At 39.1% G+C, this 23699-nt stretch overlaps 1 protein-coding gene across 25 annotated transcripts in view; it reads right to left on the bottom strand.

Annotated features, from left to right (window-relative positions):
• Positions 1-23699, bottom strand: part of Hdac9 (histone deacetylase 9) — an 888277-nt gene that overhangs the window by 481409 nt on the left and 383169 nt on the right. For 22 of the 25 annotated variants that reach the window (XM_040743251.1, XM_040743249.1, XM_040743250.1 and 19 more), the window contains one exon: positions 12477-12539. In XM_040743251.1, coding sequence (XP_040599185.1) covers positions 12477-12539 — 63 coding nt within the window. Of the gene's footprint in view, positions 1-12476; positions 12540-12790; positions 13441-23699 lie in introns of those variants that run through there. The other 3 variants (XM_021230708.2, XM_040743258.1, XM_021230709.2) reach the window with 3 other exon arrangements.

Below are 23699 nucleotides of genomic sequence, written 5' to 3'. Positions count from 1 at the left end.
CTGCTTGAATAGATAGATTCTTTTAAATTTTTACTATATTTTATATGTGTATGTATACAGATATGCATGTTTGTAAGGCACACAGGTATCATAGCACTCATGCAGGGCCCAGAGAGCAGCATGTGGGAGTCACTAATCTCTTCTGCCCTATGAGTCCTAAAGTCCAGTTCAGGTTCTCAGGCTGTGGAAAGCACATTATTCACTTGAAACATCTGTGCCCAATCTCAGCCTCTTTGAATACACTTTCATTTCTGTATATTTCCGTTGTTATGTTTTTTTTAATCTGAAAACTACTAATGGCCAGTGGATACTTTCATACTGGATGCAATCACAAAAATAAACGTTTAAAGAAAACAAAATGGCATTTATAATAAATATTATTCAGTTTATAAGTATTTTAGTAAACTTGCTTGTCAATCAGGGCAGAGCGAACCACAATTGAGAAATTACCTCCATCTAATTGGCTTACAGGCATGTCTGTGGCACATGTTCTTGCCTGTTAATTGGTTAATTGGTGTAGGAGTGCTCCTCCCACAGTGGGTAGAAGCATTTTTAGTCAGGTGGTCCTAGGCTGCATGAGGAAGCTATGTGAGCAAATCAGGGGAAACAGCAGTCAAAGCCTCCTTCGTCCATGGATTGTAACCCTTGAGTCAAATAAATTCTTTCCTCCCTCAATACATAAGTGATGATAAAATCATGTCTACTACTAAAAACTCCTGTGAATTACCCAATCTTGAGCACTGCGATTCATGAAACTTAACATATCATTTTAATATCTTCATCATCTAGCAATGAGTTAGTTTAAATTAAGAACATAAAAATGCAAACTTAACAGATGAAAATCACATTTCTAATTTGAGAACAAAGTATTAATTACTCAGATCTGAATTAAGCAAATCGCTGAAATAAATTGAGAAATTTCTCAAATGCAAAACTACTGATTTTAGTGTGTTTGAAACTTATTTAGTTCATCAAAAGTTAATTATACCAGAATTTCATACTTACATAGTTCATACAAAAATTTATATTTATATTTTTCATACCTCATCCACTTAAATAAGCAATTTAAATAAATGCATCATATCTCTCATAGTTCTACTTTATATACTGCTGCAATAAAATTGGAAACACAGATTTTATAGGCACCATGATTTATTATTAAATAGTATAAATACACATTCATTTATACTCGTTGTTTAATTGTGCCTTTTACTTCACTTCTTAAACCCAGTCTCCAGGCTTTTAAAAATCAATCTAGTAGAGAAATTAAAGAGAATTCAAAATGAATTACTTTTTAAATAACAGAATCATTTTGCAGAGTTAATGACTGTGTGTGTGGATGTGTGTGCATGCATGTGCACGCATGTTCATGCATGGGCATGCTCATGCGTGTGTATACTTGTGTGTAAGTGTATATGTGCTGGTGTGAGCATGTGTGTGTGTGCACACGCGCTTGTGTATAATGCTTTGTTCGCAGGAAGGGTCAAGAGCCCTGAGGAGTCTATTCATGAGTGATGTTAACACCAAACAGAGAGCTTAGCCATGTCTGTTTCTAAAAATAAACTCTGTGTGTCTTTTGTTGTCATCATCAACCAGGGAGTCTGTGCTCTGTGACAGAAGCATCAAGGCTGTCTCTTTGCCTTCCTACAAGCATTATATTTTCCTGCCCAAAGCCTTCTCCTTTCCCCCAAGGTGGTGGAGATAAAAAGAATACTGCAGCCACATAAGCTCTCCCTTCAGAAGCAGCATTGCCTCTTAAGCAGAGTTATCATGTCGTTTGACAGCAGGAAGGGATATGTGGTTCCACTTAATGTTATTCTTCTTTATTTAAACTACTAGAAATAGCCTGAAAATGACAGAATGCTCTTTCTATAAATAATCATTCCAGTGTAGAGTTATATTAGGAGGTAACTCAGATGGCATGATAACGCCTAACAAGCTAATCTTAGACCTGCAATGCCATAAGATAGAAATACCCAGGCTAAGAATAACGGACCCAGAGGACTCAGCCTGTTAAGGAGAGGCCCAGACATTCAGGCATCTACAGGTTCTATGCATCTAATGATCTCCTGAAAGGATCCTCCCTCCCGGAGGAAGGCAATAAACTCTGTTGGTTAGTAACATGATAATCAATAATGCTTTCAAAATTTATTGATTCAGAAAGAATACACAAGATTCTCAGAGCAAATGAGATTTTTAAAAAGTAGTCAGAAACAAAAGAGCTGGGTTTTTTTCACAATGTGGTCATTATCTAATTTCTAACTGCAAAATTAAACCACCTATATAAACACAATAACATTTAATTAAGGAAAATCTAACTCAAGATAAAGTAAATTATATGGTCATGATAGCATGAAAATGCTTTCGATTTTATTGAAGGAGCCCAAATTGGAGACCTAAATCTATATGTCTATATCTATATACATATAGGTAGATGACAGATAGTAAGTGAAATCTGAATTTTTTTTTGGTTAAAACCTTATTTTAGCACAATAGTTTCATGTTACAAATTAAAATCAGGACTTGAATGGATCCCATGTTTTTAGGTTGCTAGAACACAGGAGTACTAACATGCCTGTGAGCAGAAGAGCTAACTTTCTCTTTGACTAGAATTTGTGAAATACTTAGATGCAAAATGCATTGGGATGCCAGTTGTGCCCAAAGGTTCCCTAATCTCTTTGCAGTGAGGAATGAATCATGTTGACTCCTTCCAACTTTAACTATCAAGTATTGAGAACATAAAGCATGAAGTTTCCAGCATAGCTTTCAATACGTTACCTATCTCTATCCTAAATTCCCCCAAGATTAAGAAGTCTGCCTAGATGTTTGCTTATAAACAATGACTGAAGCCACATTTTTAATATCAAGAAGACAGGAATAAAATTACCCATTAATAAATACTTTTCTTTTGGGGAAAAGTGGAAGGAGTGGATACCAAACTCTGCCATTTTCTCCCCAAAGGAGCATGAGTGGCTTCCTTATCTCTAAACTGATTTCCTCAGATGTAAACTCTGAAGAGTGGATCAAGGGCTGCTCACCTCATTAAACTGTGAGGTTGAGTGACAAAGCCACACCTCGTGCAAAGATGTGAAAACCATAACTGTTCTATCAATAAGAACCCAGATGTGATGACAAAAATACCACTGACCCCTAATGGCAACAAAACTAGAAAATCGATATGGAATATGACCACATGAGTATAAAACATGAACACAGTGGCTGGGAGTGACAAGTTTGGGTTCAAACTATGTACTTCAGGGCTGGAGAAATGGCTCAGAAGTTAAAAAGCATGGCCAGAGTGCCATTCCTAGATCTCACAGCACTGGAGAAAACAGAATTCCAAGCATTGTCTTTTGGACTCCATACTTGTGTCATGCAAACACACACACACACACACACACACACACACACACACACACACACACACACTTAACTAAAATCAACTAGAATTCTATTCAGTCTGATAATAAAAGCTTTGTGAAGACTGAAGTCCAACCCATTGGATTTGCTAGTTCACCTCACGCTACTTCCCTAGCTAGTGTCCCCATGAATGCTCTCTGGAAAATACATAAAGCAAGAATCCACAAACCATAATGTCATTTAATGAAAAATTGTTTTTTTTTGTTTTGTTTTTAACTTTGGGTTTGTTGTTCCATTTTAATTTGGTTTATTTGAACTTTAATTTCTAGTTTCAAATTTTGAATTAACTTCCTGTCATTCTCGTATCTGAACAATGTTTGAAATGCCACACTTTACACATTCATCAAAATGTACCTCAAGCAAACTGAAAATAGCATCCTCCTGGTGGCAACAGGGTGGATCACGAACAAAAATCATGAAGTTAGGAGTTTCTCAAAGAAATGGGAGGCCAGGAGGAAAAAGGAAAACAACATTGTGGGTGTTTCCAAACTTCAGCATGGAAAGAAAGCATTTGATCATATGCAAATGACGGGCTACCCTCCTTGGTTTAGTGAATTTCTTTCTTCCTTAAAAATGGTTTTGTTGTATGTAGTTATTGGGTATTTTTAAAACTTTATGCATAAAAGAGCCATGATTTACCCATAGCAAAGACTTTATGCACCCCACATGGCCAATAGGAGTTTGATTTCCCTTCAAGATTAGGTAACAGCATGAGGCGGCCACAAAGGAACGAAATGTGAATGTGTGCCAACTAAGTTTTTACCTTTTGCTTTGTCTTATTTTGTTTTGATTGAGACAGGATCTCACTCTGTAGGTCTGGAGCTTACTATATAGGGCAGGTTGGCCTTGAACACATGGCGATACCCCTGCCTCAGCTTTCCAAGAACCATGTCTCTGTGTTTGAGCTAAATTTTCCTTAAAGATTTTAAAGGACATTTTCATGGACCTTTATCTCAATTAAACTGTTTTCCATATATAACAGTTCAGAGGAAAATCTAGCTATTCTAAAACATATACATGTTCATTACTCTCAAAATGCAGTAATTATGAAAACCCGTTGGCAAAGTTAATGTTTATTAAAGATCATCTTTCATACCCTAAAAACAGCCATTTACCTCTCTCATTTTCTCCTTTCTTCTTTCCTGAGAATTGAGGCCAAATACTTTGCTTAAACTAGAAAATTCTCCACCTCTAAATTAAATCCCAGACACAAAATTCTTCTATGCCTAAGTGTCTCTGTACTTTTTACATCCTTCAGAACCAATGTTGAAGGGATACGCTATGCAAGCAAGTTCACAAATAAATGCTTATAACGCATCATATAACAATGTTTGCTTTTCTCCCGTAAGAAGGTGATTTACAGTCAAAGAAGAGCCAGCGTCCCTCCACAATTGTGTGCCTCAGTCTTCCATCACTGGGCTATGTCTAACAATGTATAGTACCAGAGAGGCCACTAAGAAGTCCTATCAGTGTTAAACAGACATTACTTTATGAAAATAAATCTGCAGCATTATTCAGTAAAAGACAAATGAGAAGCATAGCTCATTAATATTACCAAAATATTTATATTTCTAAAACTAAAAATAAATTTTCAAAGAAGAAATTTTCTATCACCAACGCACGCAGCATGCAAAGCCTGGTGGAATTCGGCTAATCCCTCTTCTTCTGTGGCCTTTCTCTCTCAGTAGAAACCTTGGTGAAGTTCAAGTCTGCTTCCTTCAGAGGCTAGGCTTATTCAGTATTCTACTCAACAACTGGACGAAAAATATGCAGATGATGCCACATAGCCCGTGAATTATAAAGGATGATTACTGAGAAGCTCTTGGTGATATCCCGTTGTTAGACAAAAGACAGACGTGAGGAGGACTCACACAAGTAACACCAACATTCAAGAGGCTAAGAGGGCAGGAGCTTGGGTTCTAAGCCTGTCTGAGTTACACAGCAAGAACTTGTCTCAAAACTGGACAGTGGTAGAGGAGACAGAGGTCAGTGGTGCGAGCTGAAGAGGTAGCTTAGTGGGCAGAGTTCAAATGTGAGAACAGGAATTCAGATCCCAAGAGACCACGGAAAGCTGGACACTGAAGCACACACCTGTAACCCCAGTGCTTGTACGCAGATACGGGAGGTGGAGACAGAAGAATCCACCTTCACTCATGGACCAGCTTCACAGCAACCAACAAAGAACCCATGTCAACAAGGTGAAAGACGAGACTCCACACCCAAAAGTTTCCCAACCTCTCCAAAAGAGGCTTACTCACATCTGAATATTAACACACATAGAGAGAGAGAGGAAGGGGGAGGGAGAGAGAGACAGAGAGAGAGACATGGAGGGAGGGAGGGAGGGAGGGAGGGAGGGAGGGAGGGAGGGCAGTAACAGAGACAGACAGACACACAGACCGACAGAGCTCCCAAGGAAGATTAATAGCAACAGAGAAAAGGAGCCAGAAGCAATCAGACGTCCTCCTTCCTCGGTCTCATCTGCCATGTACCAAGGCCAGCAGACCAGGAAACCCTGCTGTGAAACCATGGCCTTCGAATCACTTAGCAGTACCAACCACATGACACCAGCAGGACCACAGCCAGTGGAGTAGAACTGTTAGAATTATGCGAGGGACTTGAGTGCAGCTGGCCGCCGGAGTACACCAGCTATGTAACTCAGGGTAAAGGGCCTGCTGCTGGGTCATTTTGACCAGTTTTCTTTTACTTGCAGTGGAAACAAACAAATTATATACACACTACTAACAATCACAATTTTGGCATGGTAACTTTGCATGTGGAAATATTAGGGGAAATCTTAGACAATAAATTCCTATAATCAATATATTCTCACAGGGGATGGAGGAATGACAGCTCAGTGGATAACCGAGCTTGCTGTACAAGCATAAGAACCTGAGTTTGCCCGTCAGCACCCAGGAAAAAGTTTGGGTGTGGTCCTGCACAGGACGGCAACTCTAGTGCTGTTGGTGGAAAGAGAGGAGAGGATGGCTGGGGCTTGCTGTCCAGCAGCCTACTTCCAGGGTGGTAAGGGACCCTGCCTAATAAGGGATAAGGGAGGGACTGATAGAGCAGGATTCTCCTGACCTCCACATGTCACAGGCATAGGAACACACACATGCATGTGCAGACACAAAACACACATATGCCACGCTTACACACAAATACCCACAAAAAACAACCAAGTGTAAACGAACAAAGTAAAAATTTTGATGGTATTTCACAAATGCAAAATATTTCCTAACTTTCTATCTATTTATGAATTACTTGAGGGCATGGATAGATTAAAAATACTTTCATAAAAATAAGATCATATTACTGGCATTGTTTATACTTAACTGAACCTAGCAGATGTAAAACAGCATTTGAAGAAACTATAAACACACTAAATACTTCATCACAAGATACTATTTTCAAAAGGTCTTTCTAGGGTTAAAAAAACTATCAACAATAATTAGTATTTGGAACCTTAAAACAAAACAAAGAGCCACTATGTATGTCTATTTTAAGCAGCAGAGACTCTGTCCTGGAAGGGGAGGGAACCTCTCACACCTTTCCTTGCCAGACCCTGAGCTCCTCACTCTCCTTAGTCTGATTAATATCCTACAGCGCCCTATGGGATAAGACTTGCTTCCTCTTCCAGAACTATATCCACATTCATTCAAATAAGCTAATCCTGCCTCTAACACCACCACCCCGGTTAATTTTACTAAGGTTTCTCTCCTTCAGGAATATGATTTTGTCTAAATTCGTCTGTTCATTAACTGGATTGCACTATCAGGTCATTGCTTTTATATTTGAGGATGTTTACACTGTTTGCCAGTTTTCTTTCTATTTTAATAACACCCTGTCCCGACAGCGATACCGAGGGCTCTGTTCTCACAGCTCATAGCTTCTACTTCCCCTTCCTCCTCCTCCTCCTCCTCCTCCTTGTCCTCCTCCTCTTCCTCTGGTCTTCTTCTGAAACAGGTTAACCCTAGCTGTCCTGGAACTCGCTCTGTAGGCCAGGCTGGTGTTGAACTCACAGAGATTTGCCTGCCTCTGCTTCCCAAGCTCTGGGATTAAAGGTCCTACCACACGTGGTTTCTTCTTTGCCCTATGATATTGAATATTGTGTAAGTTTGATATGCTTCCCTGAGTTCCACTGAGCTCTTTCCACCCACCTGTGACCTTACAGCTCTAGTTACCATGCAAAACCCTGAAAAAGTATGTGTGGTTCCGCAGCCCAATGAGCACCGGACTGTCAGAGCATTTGCATCCAGTTTTCCCAAAAGACAAGAAACTCTTTCAACCTGCAATAATTTTCTTTCTTTCATTGAATTTGTCTTTTGTCATTTTGTAATATATACAAAATATATAATTTTGAAATATTAACTTCTGGGATGCAAATAGCCGTTTAATTTGTTGATCTTTGTCATTCAACTGAGGTTAACTTTTCTCTAACTACATTAACACACTTTCCTTTTGAAACCTTTCCCCCATTGTCAGCTTCTTGCTATTTCTAATGATGCATTTTGACTGCGTTTATCATGCCGCCGTCATTCTCGGCTTATCTCATCAGAACAAAAATCTCCCTTTTCATTCCATTCAATAGTTTTACCGTTCTCATCTTTGAGGTATTGTTTTGTGGAATGTATGCTCTTACTAAGGTGTGCTGTTTTCCAGGAAGCAATTTTTAGACTACATCATTGGTCCAGAAATTTGCAATCTTTCTTTTTGGTGAAGACCTAACATTAGCTGGACAGGGACTGCCTGTTGCAAAGCTCAGATAGGGCATTTCTTTTGTGCCGGTGTTTCTCTAGAGAGGCCATGTTGGAGTCCTTTCCCCCAGTTCACTAGCTTTTTCTTCCATAATTTCTTCTACTATGCCTCTGTCATGTGGGAGAAGAAGGGTACCCTAAAATGATGAGAGTAACACTCAGTTTGCTGCTCCCAGAGTCTGGAATACTGGAACTCCTAGTAACTTGCTTGGCTTGCCAGTAAAATTCTAAGAGTTTTCCTTGGCTAGTTTTTGGAAGAGTGCCACGTATCATTTTTTTTTTTTTGACAGTTACTGTTGAATGCCAGGTCTAAAGGATTGCTTGTTTACCAGCTTGTGCCTTTATGGGACCCCAGTCAGTAGCCATCAGTGGGAGGAACTATGGGACCCCTGTCACCAGCCATCAGTGGGAGGAGCTATGTCTGCAGTACCTCTTCACATCTGCCATCTCCAAACTGAAAATCCTCACGTAGGAAACTTTTTCACTTCAGAATTTTGAATTCTTTCAGACATCGGAGGGTTTTAGAGGATGTTCTTACTGAATGGACATATTTATGATTATATTACCCGCATGATACTCAGAAAAGTGACACCCTCATCCTGCGCCTGTTACCAACAGCCTTACAACTGTTTTATTTTTCAGCCCCATCAAATATCCCAACTGATAACAGACTTGAAGTTGAGATGGCATGAATTAGAAAACAGCAAAATAACAATTAAAGGTCCTTTAAGAAGTAGTTCTTATAGAAGAGTAGCTTTCACCTTATGATTTGAAGCAGACACAGTTGACTACTGAATCTAGAATGGTCCATTTCCCTCAATATAACACACCAAGAGACAAGAGACAATAGACTCTGGGAAGTTGAAGACATATCCTAATAAAAAAAAAATCAAAATTTAGACTTAAATGTTTTTATACCACTAAAAATATGGATAAATGGTGATTTTTCTTTATTGTAATTAATTGGACAGCAATTCCTTTGTTATTATCCAACCACGAGTGGACATTCTGCTGTTGAACATGTAGACAACATGCCTGGCAACAGAAAAATGCCCCTTATTGTGCAAACTCCTGCTGACAGACAGACCTGAGTCAATATTTGTACATGGTTACCACAAGCCACACAAGAAGAAATGCACCTGGTAACATTTGTCACTTTTAGTGACATTCAAAATTCAGTATTATAGAATATTTTAAACTAAGGCATGTAATACATGTAGGCCATCTTAATCCTACCTAACATCTAACCTGATCATCATTATTAGGAAAAACATGCAAATATATATGTATACATACATATATATGTATATATATATATATATATTGCTGCAATCCCATGACATATAAGCTCTCTGCACACAAAATATATACTTTAACCCATGAGATCTAATATAACAACAGCAACAACAGATATGATCTTGAGACATTGCTAATCACAACTGCATGTAAAACTAACTTTTAAAAATAACTAAACTCCATAAGTATCTATTGGAGTTTTGTAGTTGAGTACATCAGCACCAGCTTCGTTGTCCGTGCTTATCATATTATGAAACATTTCAGAGAAAACGCACATACAACCCTACCCTGATACATTGTCATGATTCTTACAAAGAGGAAGATTTCGTTCTTATGAAAGCAAGATGCCCAAAGAAATAGCAGATTTGTAAGGAAATTAACAAAACTGGATTATGGAACAAAATCATATTTCCTCGTGGACAATCCAATTCATCTGTATTATTTGGCAAAACTGGAGAGCCATGTTCCTCCACCTGAGCTAACGTCTACACACACACACACACACACACACACACACACACACACACACACTTTGAAGATGTGCCTACACATGTGAACCCCACAGGGATGCTGATACACCAGTGGGTGCAAGTCATCTCTGATTATCTGAAGGTGAGCGAGCTAGTCAACTGCACAACTAGCTGCCCCAGGCTCATGGCCACAGGTCCTCAGACAGCAGGGCCCCCTCCCAGCACCGCCCCCTCCCAGCACCGCCCCCTCCCAGCACCACTGCACATGTCTGTCCCATCAGCCAGTGGCTATGCACTTCTCATCCTGCAGTCAGAACCAGGTCATTGGTCCAAGAGAGACGACAGCAAGATCTGTAACTCTATCAAGACAAGCACGTCTCCAATTTAGTAATGAATCCAACGGAAGGGAAATAACCAGACGGAGGCCCACCACTACCAACTCTCCACCCCCTCACTCCAACCCTGTGTCTAAGTTTGCGAAGGGTACAACAGCTAGGAGATCTGAAAGCCAACTAAAACAGAGACTATCAGGGGTGGAATCCAAGCATTGCACCTCAGAATATGTGCTGGGTTTCTCTGTCATACAGAACAAGAGCCTCAGAAAGAAAATGCACAGAAAACGCTGCGTGGATGAAATTTAAAGTTAGCTTATGGAGCAAAGTCAAATATCACAGGTCATCATAGGAATGATGTGACTAACGCTCTAACTTTTAGAAACAAGCACAGCATAGAGATCTTCCCTGTTTGTATCAGATAGACTGTTGGGCCAACGTTGAACTACACCGGGCCTCTTCATTTATAGTCAGTGCCCGGATGCTGCCACAGGTGGGACCAGCAGCACAGCAATCTTGTGGCTTCCAGTTGGAAAATCTTGTTATGCTGCATAGAAATCTTTCAGTGTCAGGCAAATGGCTTTTGGGATTTGAGTCAAGTTGTGCTGTTATCAAAATCATGGAAAAAGAGCAAAGATTGCCATCACACTTGTGGCTAGCCCAGTGTCCGCTAACAGGGGCTGCGTGCAAGACACTGCCATTTCTATTTTCTAAAAGAAATATGGCGATTGTACACAGAGACAAAGACTAAAAGGATATCATTGTACTAAAGAGGTAGCTAACATGTATTTCTAAAGTATTCATTGATATTTCAAAAACGTGATGCTAAATGCCCACAGGAAAGCCTCCTAGCTCCTCCAGGAGCCCTTGTCAACTTTCACCCACAGTGAAAATAAACCGGGGATGTTCTGGCAAGTTCACTTTTGCTAAATAGAGACTGCTAGTGAATGTGATTTCTGAGACACTGATACAGAATACCAAATTTTACTAAACTGACATTTCATTATGATTCCATAAAAAGACTGGGTAAACAGAGATGTGAAAACCATCACAGTGAGCAGAGACTTAGAGAGGAAAGACTGGGTAAACAGAGATGTGAAAACCATCACAGTGAGCAGAGACTTAGAGAGGATGGCTTTGCTCAGGCCCCACAGATTCGAATGTGTGCAGGCACAGAAGCCAACTTCATGCCAACCTGTGGAATATTCCTTTTCTACTCAAATCTACTGAGCAAAGCTCTTTATGTAACAACCTTATTGGGGGATCTCCGCAGTGATCTATAACTAAGATGAAACCCACAGGGGGACACAGCAGCTTCAAGAAGGAAGCCTAGAACCATTGAGGCTACAGCATTGGGAGAGAACAGAGCAGAGCAACAAAAGCTTTATGAACTGGTTATAGGAAATAAATAACAGAGAGCAGTAATTAAAGTAAGTCAGACTCCTGGAGAGTGTGAACTTTTAATAGAAGTAAACTGACAAGTCTGAGACCTCAACATGTCAGAAAAACTGCAAACTAGAATTTAACAAAGCATTACACCTGCTTCTAACCTCTCTCTCTCTCCCCCCCCCGTGTGTTTGAGTGTGTGTGTGTGTGTGTGTGTGTGTGTGTGTGTGTGTGTGTGTACCACTGCACCTGCCTGGCGATGCTAGATTTCCCGAGTATTTGGGGGGAAATTAAAGTAAGCATCTGGTAATAATTCTATTTCATCAGAAACAGATTCACATTGAACTCAGAGAAAAAGCCAGGTTAGGGAAGGACTAAAACTACCTGAGAACTCCTCAGACACGTACTTCAGAAGGTAGGTCTATAAATAGCTGTGCTTGTTATGCACACTGTAAACATAAAATCACCCGCTGGCTGAAGCTGCGATTTAAGCTGAAGCCCCAGGATGAACTCAAAGTCCCACTTGCATATGTTTACAATCAGCACGGGTCTCTTTTCTCTAGTTGCCCAGCAAGGCAAACACCTTCCTTCTACTTAACTCAAAGTCCCCATGCATCAGGCGCAACACTTGGCAATTTCATTGAGAAGCAGCCTTCCCTAAACACACTTGCAAAGCACAGGCAAAAACAAAAACAGAAACAAAAAACCATCAACATCACACAGAAAAAACAGTTCCTTAAGCAAGCTGCTTTTCCTGCATTTCCCTCTCAGCCTTTTCCAACATAAAACAAACATCCCAGCCGTAAAAGAGATCATACCTGAGCTGATCATACTGTGCATTCTTTGCTGAGCCAGGAGCTGCTCTCTTCCGGCCACTCCATCTGAGGAAACACAGGAGTCACTCTCGTAAATCGTCTGCAGCATACTCCAGTCTCTCTTACTTCAGGTCCACAAGATTCATCACTGTGCTCAGTGCTCTGGTCCCAGGAGCTGCCCTGAATGGTCCTCCCTCCTCCCCGAGGAGAAACAGCGAGCAAGCAGAGGATCAACTTCCACAATGATTTCCTTTCTGCTTAGATGGACATACCCTTTCTAAAAAGACCTGGGCACCCCGCCTCCCCCAGTTACCAACCTGTGTGCAAGGCAGAAAGCCGCCTGGATGCTCTAGCTCGCTGGAGTTTTAGTTATCCTGGAAACTAAAAGCAGGTGGGCAACAGGAACGTGCTTCGGGGTTATTTCTTTGTAAGAATAAGTAGAAAAATATTAACTCTACCCACGGGGGTGGAGGAAGGAAGGAAAAAAACAAGTAAAACCTGGTGTCTAGCTGCCTGGATTGCTAGGGTTTCAAGGAGGGATCCTCACCCTGCCAGCGGCTGGCTCCGCAGGGTGTCCTATCTGTCGGTGTCTCTCCCTTCCCTTTCTCCGTCTCTCTCAGCTCAAGTTGGCTAAAGCTAGTGATAATCTATTTGCATATGAATCAACAACAGCATGGCCCACAGGCACAGAAATAGAACAATGGTCGGCCTGAGCCAAAAATAGGTCAAGCATGGCCGAGTGATTGGAGCCTGCATTAATGCATTTAAAAATACCCCAGCAAAGCCAGCTGTCCAGCCTCTATCTTTCAAACCATAATTCTCTATTGCAGGGCCTTAAAAGCAATTAACTCTTTCCTTCCTTAACCTGCTTTCCATACTGGGTTTTCATACTGGCATCTCACCCCCAAAGAAAGGAAATTAAGAAAAATAAAAAAAAAAAAGGAAGAAGAATCCTAACTCAGAGAGGGAGAATGCACACACATTTCATTTTATTTCTGTAGTATGTGTTTTTGGAAGAGAGAGCAAAGAAGTGCAGAGCTGTATTGGGTCTAAAATAATACTGGAAGCTTTTGCTCATAATGTGGTTTCTGCCTCACCCACGCACAGCAATCCTGGTGTTCTATTTTGGTTGCCTGTTTCTCTGGCTACACTGCAGTTGGCTGGGGCACTAGAAGCTTTGCTTCCTTCTAGTTTCAGCACTGACAGGAGATTTAGCAGAGGTAGTTTCTGAAAACAAGCACACGCCAGAATAAGAATTTTATGAAGGTCTGGCTTGTTTTTTTTTAAACTTTATTTATTTTGTCCATTTCACGAATCCTAATGTGATCTCAGACCACCTATCGATTTTATTGATTCCAGTTTCTACTATACTTAAAACAAAACCAAACTGTAGCTTAGAAATGCAAAGTTTTCCTCTAAGTCCCTCAGACCAGATTGAATTCACCTGTAAAAGAAAATGTTGATACTTTCTTATGGGCACCAGATAAATGAATACCTGCACCTATAAGTCAGTCAGTGTGTTCACTGTCCAAGTACAAATGGCCAGTTTCCATTTATACCATGGATGGCTAAATAAAGACCTCAGGTGTGTATAAGAATAGCTTGTCAATACAGTTAGTTGCAGGCCAACACACATTACAGACTTCACATATGAGGTAAACGAAATGCACAGCCTCTCAAAAAGTTTTGATAGTCTCTGGCATGCATTCATAATGATCTCTCTGCACGCATTAGCATCAGCATCCTGAGATGGGGCACCGACATCTAGCCAGTTCCAAGGACAAACACAAAAGTGATGCCCCTCATCATGTAAGTTCTACTTGCTCCTCTACAGGAATCACAACCAGCAGCAGCAGTGACAGGGAAAGGAAAGGCCCCAGAAGGTACAGGAATCCCATCACATCCAGGCTGTGGGAACCAGGAAAAGCAATGCCAGATGCACAGGATTCTGACAAAGGGAAGACAGGGCAATAATGGCTAAATTCTTTTCCCTATGCAGATTAATTTCTATCCATTACTCCTCTTCTGGAAAATGCATTATTTGGACAGCTAACTCACAAAAGTGTTAAAACAGTTGTTTTTAATGTCCTTGCTTTTAAGCAAAACAACAAAACCTTAGTGTTTCTATCAGTGGAAAATATGTTTCATATTTCCTTTTTTAAAACAGGTATATGTAAAATTCAAGAGACAGAGATACTGTCATCTAGTAGGGATGCCACACTTGCATTGTTGTCACACACCACACTTTAGGCCTCGTGGAAACAGACTGTTCACAATGGTTATGCAGGAGTCGCTTCAGTTCTTTCACGGGAGCTGCTTCCTTGAGGGATACAAAGTTTTTCCCTTTATTACTGTTTCATTCTTTTAATATTCATTCTATAACGTTTTGCTCTATAGGCTATGTCTCCATTTATTATTAAGGTTTCACCAGAAAACTTTTTAGACATCCATTCACAGAGATTGTAAAATGACTTTCTATAGTTAAAACTTTTTGTAAAGTACTTATAAAAACAAATCATCACACAGGGTTAGCTAGACACTGAGTGTATACATCTTAATTAACTGCAGCTATTCTGAAGCCATGGAACCTCACATTGGATCTGACACATCCACTATTAATCATATTTTGTGGATTTATTCGATAGAAAAAATACCCTAAAAAATTAAAGACAGAAGTAAGCCTAGAAAAACAGCTATTCAGCATTACATTAAATTCATTAGTCCCTGCCCATGCTTTAGTGTATGTGTGTGTGTGGATTTAGTCTTTCTTCACCACCTAACATTTTTCCTTTTCTTTCTACATGTTATATTTTATCCATGTGTATATTTGTTACATATGTACATATTGTAATAGGATAGATCTCTCTGATACTATATGACCTCAGTTAATATCAATTACTACATTTCTTGAATGTCAGAGACTTCGATGTTCTTCAGTAAACTCCTGTATCCATCACAGCCCTTCTTTGTTTTTTTTCTACTTTCTTCCAATAATAATGACCAAACAAGTACAAATCTCTTTGCTACTATATTTGAGGTTAACGTGTGCTTTCCTATAATTATTTCGATTTCTGTTTCCTGTAATTTGAGGACTTATGCAAGTTTTGTAATCAATAAACCTTTTTGTGTTGAACTTTTTTCACAACTCCTGTTGCAGTTTGAGCATGGAAAGTGTCCCCAGCAGGCTGGTGTTGTGGGCTCGTGGCTGCACGCTGGAAAGCACTGGATCAGGTGGAGCTGGGCTGACAGCTGTCAGTCACTGAGGCATGCTCTTGCAGGATGTGCCTCAGAGCTGGTTCCTTGACGGTTCCTCGCTACTTCCTGACTGTTCTGAGGTGAGCAGACCCTGACACATGCTCCACCATCCATGATATTTTTTGCTTCAGGTCCAAATCAAAGAATCCAAGTAACCTTGTATCAAATTCTCAGAAACTACAAGCTGATATAAAATCTTCCTCATATATTTAAATTAAAATAGAAACAAGGTTGCTTCACATGCCAATTCCAGGTCCCTCTCCCTTTCCCTCCCCTCCTCCCATGCCCTCCCACCAAGCCCCCCAATATCCCCTCATTTCCCCAGGGAGGGTGAGGCCATCCATGGGGTTGTCCATAGTCTGTCATTTCATCCAGGGCAGGGCCTAGACCCTCCCCCAAGAATTCAGGGTAAGAATGCGTCTCTCATTGTTGGATGGGAGTCCAAAGTCCATTTGTATACCCGGGAAAAATACTGATCTCTCTTTTTAAAATCTCTCAAAGATTTGTCATTACGTCAAAAAAAAAAAAACCAAAAACAGAATAACAGAACTGCTGTTTGTATTTATTTCTTATAATCCTTCATATCTTTAAATCTGTTTTTTCCTTATAGTAATATAGTGATTACTACATTATAATTATACCTATTTTTCCATAATTTTGTGTATTGCTTCTCTAGGGATGGATATTATTCCATTCTGTAAATGTATCAGATGCTCACTACCCATCCATTGGTTGATAGATAACTAGGTTGGTTCCATTTCCTTGCTATTGTGAATACAGCAGCAACATTCATGGGGTTCAGATTCTTCATAGGACGGCCCAGAGTTCTCTGGGTATACTCCAAGGAGTAAAACAACTGGGCGTGGGGAATCTGCTAGTTTTATTTTTAGTTTTTTGAGGAAATCTCCAAATCGATTTCCAAAATGGTTGTTTTAATCTAAACCCCCACCAACAGTGAATAGGGGTTCCTTTCTTTACCAAGTCTTTCCAGTATTTGTCAGAATTTGATGAATTTCATTCTGGCCAGGGTGAGGTAGTATCTTAAAATAGTTTCAACTTGCATTTTCTTAAAGGCTAAGAATATTAAATACTTTAGAAATTTGTTGCCATCTATTTTCATTTCTTCTTTTGAAAACTTTCTCTTCTATTTATTAGCCCACTTGTTGGTTGGCAGTTTTCTTTCCTTGATATTTAATTTCTGCAAAACTTTTTTATCTAAAATTCTGCATACTAGCTCTTTGATGTATAGCTAGAAGATTTTTTTCCCATTTTTCTGGCTGTTTATGCTCTGATAATGTTTCTCTGTTCTTGCAAAAACTTTATTCATGAAGAATGGAAAACTATTTCACATAAGTTCTCAAAAGAAGAAATAAATTCAGGCAATAGATAGCAAAAAAAAAAACCCCCACAGTCATTTAGCATCCTTTGGGATCAGGAAAATGCAAATTAAAATTACATTGGTCCCATCTTACCTCAGTCAAGATGGAAGTCATCTAGACAACAAATGACAAAAAGCTAATAAGAAAAAGGAAACCTCACACACACACCTCAGGTGGAGAATTAAAACTATATCCAGCGTGGAAACCAGAGCTATTGTCTGAGCTCCTACACTACTGTTGCTATGAGCCAGAGGACTACAGGTAACCACCAGGCACAGCCATCAACACATGAAATAAAGGGGTACGCGTGCACGATACAATTTATCCAGCTACAAGGAATGAAATGATATTTTCAAGAAAGTTTATGGATCTGGATATAGTCACCTTAAGTAAAACATGCCAGACTAAGACAAATATTTCTCATAGGTGAAGTATTAATTTAAATGTATATGCACACATATGGCATCAAAATAGGAAGGACATTGTGGAACGGGAAGATGAGGTCTAAAGAATAGAGGGACATTGTATACCCTGCACATCATAAAGCAGTGGAGGGAAGAACTGGGGAGAGGAAAGACCACTCCAGGGGGTAAAGAAGGGCAAGAGAGGGATAAGGAGGAAGAAAGCTTGATGGTATATGTGAAGATGTCACAATGAAATACATTTCTCTGCTAACCAGTGCTCCCCATCCATCCATGCAGCCATCACCGCTGCTTTCTCTGTGTCTGTGTCTCTGTCACAGAACCACCAGTTCTAAAGAGACTTGAGTAAGGCAACTCAAGTAGTTACCTGCATATCTCTACTATTCATGTTCTCTAGTTACAATATTTCCCCCTTTATCAAAATGATACTGTTATTTACACTTTCAGAATAAAGTTCAAACGAATTATTGACTAAAACAGAATAACTGTCTACATGTTTCAGAGAGTTTTTATCAGAATATACAAAAATTGTGGAAAATATGTATGACGAATAACACAATCATAATATTGGCATAATAGATGCCTACACATCTTTCGTCACTTCATGTTTAATTACACCCACAAACCACAATTGTCAAAAAGATATCTAAGCTTTTTATATGCTAAAATAGAACAAAACTCCAGAATAGCAAGTAATTATCCTATTTCTCTGAGGTTCCAGGAAACGGCTGTCCGATGTGTCTTCAGCTGGACCACATGTGACAACTCACTGCCACAGAATGTATTTATTCAACCTTCCTTTTCGTTAGCCGCCATACCCTCCATTAGAGTGCTGACAACAACAAATTATTTTTGTGTGAAATATTGGGCCCATCATATGACAGCTGAAGCTTGTCTCCCAGAAGAAATATAAGCATCACCAGAACTATCAGCCCGGACACAGAGAACCAGGGATTCATAGACAAATAACTCAATGGTAAGAAGTTGAATGTCTCAGGTCACCTCAAAAATGCTGGTAAAGAAATGCAACGAAGGCTTTTACAGCTATTCACAAGACCTGTTTTATTGATCTTGGGAGGCAGACATTTTCATTTACAATAATCTTAACAAGCTAGTTTAAACATCAAAGTAAAAGGGAAATTTTTAAAGTTTCAATATAAAAATTCATTTAAATTGAATCATGTATCATATTTTACTTTCAGAGAGATAAAAAGTGAAACAAGAGCACCCAGTGTAGGTTCCCACATTAATGGAAAATGGGGATTGATTCCTATTGTCAAATATTTTTCAAAAATCATGAGAATTGCAAAGTTTTTGTGTGAAAATGCATGGGAAAAACAGTAAAGTGTCTTTCCAAAGCTGGCCCAGTACGGAAGACACTGCTCAAGAGTAGAGCATTTCTCTAGCATGCCCAAGGATCTAGGTTCTGTGTCCAGCACTGTAAAATATGAATGAAAACAACCTACAAAAACGTACCCTCAGACCTCTGGTTACTATGTTTTTTTCTCTAACCTTTCTTACTGACAGCTCAAGTTCTCACTCTCAGCAAGCAAATGCGGTATAATCTCTTTTCTAGAAGGTTAGCAGTAGAATCTGCAGGTGAGCCAGCTTTTCACAGAGAAACAAATGTTTTGATTCCAGATTCTAAGATTTAAAACTCATTTCCTAAAAATACTAAATTGTGTTTTATAAAAATTTTTCAGTTTCTGGGTAAGGTCTGGTATCCTCCATCTTCTCAATCATTCATGGTCATTTCCCTCCATTTCAACTTATTTTTTAAACTATGACCACCATCAACAGCATTGCATACATTCCTTCATGATAGATGAGCTTCTACTCTTAGTTTTCTGAGAACAAGATGGAGAGAGTGGTACCATGTTTTCAATTTATGTTTGTGAGTTAGCTTGTTTGCCTGAATTTTCTCACCTGGAAAAATAACTTCAGTTCCTTGTGAGGGAGAAAGAGTATATTCACGTTGATGGCTCCCAATTTGGAGGAGCTGCTTGCCAACAGGCACTGCACTCCTGAACTCTTGGCCAACAGGCGTTGGACCCCTGAACTCCTAGCCAACAGGCACTCTGTACCTGGACCCCTGGCCAACAGGCACTACACTCCCAGACCTATTAGTCAGTAGAATTAAGCAGACTCATTTGCAATAAAATTATGAAATTATAGGAAAATGAACAATAACAAAAGCTTTAAGACAACTGAGCCTTGATTTGATCAATTTTTCCCTCTCATGCTTCCTGTCAGATAGTGTACATTGAGCTATGACTCAGTCTGGCTTTAGTGGTTTACAGAGAACTTGGATCAACTGGGAACTTGTTAGACATGAAACTTATGGGGTTCAGAAGATATCTGTATCTTAAGTAGCTTTACAGCTGATTCTGGGGTGCAATAAAGTTTGAGACCAAGAAGACCTGATCATCCTCCCAAAGGAGTAACTACACTGCTAAAATACCAATGAATTGAACGTCTTTTTAGTGCAGTATCAACTTAGCAAGTATTTTTAAAAAATAATTTTTCAATGAAAATATAGGACAGCTAAGACATTAAGAAATTGTGTCATTAATATTCAACATGAAAAGGTTAGGAAGAATTTTCAGAAGAAGCTCTTTGTTGCCGGGAACGAGGCCAGAACAACCCAGTTCAAGTGAGGAACATCTCTTTGCTGGTCTTTTCTGTGAGCAACTCGCTCTGTGTTTTTCAGTTGCACATGAGGTGCTGTATTTAGCTCTAAACAATATGGCCATGCAAATCCTGGAATTAAAGGAGGACACTGGATAATCATAGATGTACATGAGAATAAGAGGCTGTACTTTCACAGAATTTTTAGTTTTAGAAGAAATAGTTACAAATACAGTTTGATTTTTAATAAATCTGTTGATTTTTGTCCAGGCATGATGACAAAAGCATCGCAAATTTGAGGCTAGCCCCGTCTTTGTAAAAAATTCTAGGCTAGCCTGGAATGCATGAGACCTTTGCTTAAAATAAAAACAACCAAATAAAAGCCCTCTAGATCTTATTTCAATTTTCTGTTAATTCTAATAACATCGTTTGTAACTAAGAAACATTGTAGGATTATAAATATTATATAAAATTGTATAATGCCGATTGATGGACATTAAGTAAGTGAAAGCTATTACTGTAATACTGCTATGAATGCTCGTCTAGGTAACTCAAATTCAAGGTATGAAAATGTTTGAAAAGCTATTACTCTTCTATGCTTCTGCAGAAATTCTTAAGGAAAGTTATATAACAGGTTAAATATTTAATTGTTCACTGGTGGTCATTAGGCTTCATACATCAACTTGAAAAGATGCTCTATTTTGTTGCCTCTGGTATCACTAAAGCTGAACCATGTTTACACACACCTTTCCACTAAGAACGGTTACTGTAATCAATAAACAATGAGTGATCTGGAGTAATTCCCCTATTATGCACCGTAGAATATTTCATTGCTATAAATTGTGCATTGTGCCATAGGTTCTGATTAAAACATAAATTTCAAAATAAATAAATCACAATCAAAAGCTAAACACATAGCTATAATCATAATCATTTTAATTGAGTTTGGGATTTTCACATTTTTCTCCTGACTCATTCCCTTGTCTTTTATCATCCATAACATATAAGAAATACTCCTCCAAGCCCACGGAGTATAAGGTTCTTTCCAATGGACATTTCTACTGAACAGCATCTACTTTGAAGTATAAAAAAGGTGAATAAACTATCTCATGTTTGCTGACCTCCAGATGGACAATGTAGTTTTGAAATCATAAACAACCTACATGAACCTCAGTTTTAACACAGTCAGGGTTATGAAAATAAAAATCATAGAAGTCTACTCAAGTTCACTCACATTTTTATCTTCAATGCTTAGTATGAGTTAAAAGTGTAATTAATTCTACAAAATATGTCTGCCCCTTCTGTAGCTGTGATTTAATACTTAACCAGCTGAGAGATAAAGTGTGGTTTTGAAAACCAAAAATTAATTCAGTCATAAAAGCAGTATGGAGAAGTGCTACAGGGGAGAACTATGGGCAAACTATCCTTTGCAGCTAACGTAAGAATAGCAGACATCAGAAATTCAATCCACAGCTTTCATATCACTGATGACCATGACGGACAGGTTGATATTCATTCTTCACACCGAACCTCTCATTCAATTAAGTTAAGAGAGTTCCAGAGTGTTTGCCTCTAAAAATGGCAGTATTTTAAACTTAAGATTAAATTCTGACTTAAGAATTCAACTTACTTGTGTGCCAACTACCAATTTTAAGAAGGAGCAAGACCTAAAGCATATTTTACTTATTTTTGACAGATTAAAAACTTAGCAATGGTACATAAAGTATGCATATTAAAAATTGGCCTTATGGCTAAGTGTAATGGAATCATGGGTATGGTGTTTTTGAGGGTACAGACAAATGACTGTAAAGGCCATTCATGTTTTTACCACAGAGTGACTTTACAGCAGGGCCCATGTCCTTTCAAGTACTATACAAAGGGTACATTGTGTTGGTGCTCCCTATACCAATTCTTCCTTCTCCTGTATCTTTCACATATTATTCTTATAATCCATGATCCTCTTCCAATTTTTCCCAATTTGGCAAAACTCTCTTTCATTTTATAAGTACATAATGTCCTTTAGTTTTTATGATTCATTTGCATAAAAATACTTTGTGCTCCTATTAATAAATTTCTGTTCATATATACCCAGAAGGTAATTATCTGCATAGTTTTGGATGATTTCTCCTTTTTTATCCAGTCAAAAAATCTCTTACATTTGACCTGCTACAAAATAAGAGACCTCAGTTCTTGATAGTCTGTCATCTTCTCCACAGCAAAGCCTTCCATGGCATCAAGGATCATGAATGAGAATACCACATTCCTTGTCCAACCACCACAAAAATCACAGGGATCTGAATGGTTTAGTTACATATATGATCTCGTGCTAGACATCAACAAGACAGGAACAGAGAAATGGCATTCATTTATGGGCCATCATGTATGTCTCAGAGAACATTATGCACTCAGCACATGCGAGGTTCTACACTTTCTGGATCACCTCTTCTACTCCTCTTGCCCTAATTTCATCTCAGACAGGGACTTAACCTCCTTAGGGCTCACTGTCCACACCTACTATCACCACCTGGTCATCAACGGGATGATTCCATAATATACAATGCTTTTTAGGGCAATACCAGAATCTTTAGAAGAGAATTAAAAACTCTACAAAACTGGGAAATTTTCCTCAGATTAACCCCAAGAAATATATTCCAGAGCATTTATTTAAAATATTTACATTTCTACATTGAAACTTCTTTTTTTAAATTTTTTATTCCAATGTATTTTTTAAATTTAAATTAGAAACATGCTTGCTTCACGTGTCAATCCCAGCTCCCTCTCCCACCCCAGCCCCCTTCCAATCCCCACACAATTCCCCAGGGAGGGTGTCATTTCATAGGTCCTCCCCCATGTGTCCAAGCTGAGAGAGCATCCCTCCATGTGGAATGGGCTCCCAAAGTACATTCGTATGCCATGGTAAACACTGATCCATTACCCAAGGCCCCAGAGATTGCACATTGAAATTTCTTTTTAAAAAAATGGTATTTTGGAGATTCTAAGAATTCTCCCTATGTCCGTAAGGATCCCTGAGCCTCTGCAACACAATGGTTAGGTCCCATTAACCTTCTTCTAGGGGACACACTGGTGTGGTTCATCTGACACCACCATAAAGGATACGCTAAGATAGAACTGCAGCTTAGAACCTGCTTGTCCTTGCAGCTTTAAAGAAAACCTTTTGAAAAAGGGGCACGTGCTTACGTATCTTCTAGATCAAAGGGACACATTCAGAATACTGTGGGAACCTTGGCTTTAATTTAAAATCGATTCCTGAGAACCGCTTCACTTCACTTTGAATATTTTTCCATTTTTTCTTTTATATTTGAGATTATAATTACAACGCTTCTCCCTTCCTTTCCTCCCTCCAATTCTTCCCACAGACCCTCCCTCACTGTCTTTCAAATCCATAGCCTCTTGTTTTATTAATTATTGTTGCATGAATCTATGTGTCTCCATACACATACATCTCTAAACCTAACCTGCTCAGTTTGTACAACGCTGCTTGTATGGGTACATTGGGGCTGACCGTTTATTGCTGTATAATC

The sequence above is a fragment of the Mesocricetus auratus genome, unplaced genomic scaffold, assembly GCF_017639785.1.
Source record: "Mesocricetus auratus isolate SY011 unplaced genomic scaffold, BCM_Maur_2.0 Super-Scaffold_15014, whole genome shotgun sequence".
In the NCBI taxonomy this organism is placed as follows: Eukaryota; Metazoa; Chordata; class Mammalia; order Rodentia; family Cricetidae; genus Mesocricetus; species Mesocricetus auratus.
Note: the sequence above shows the minus strand (reverse complement) of the source record. Positions and strands in the feature narration are given on the sequence as shown.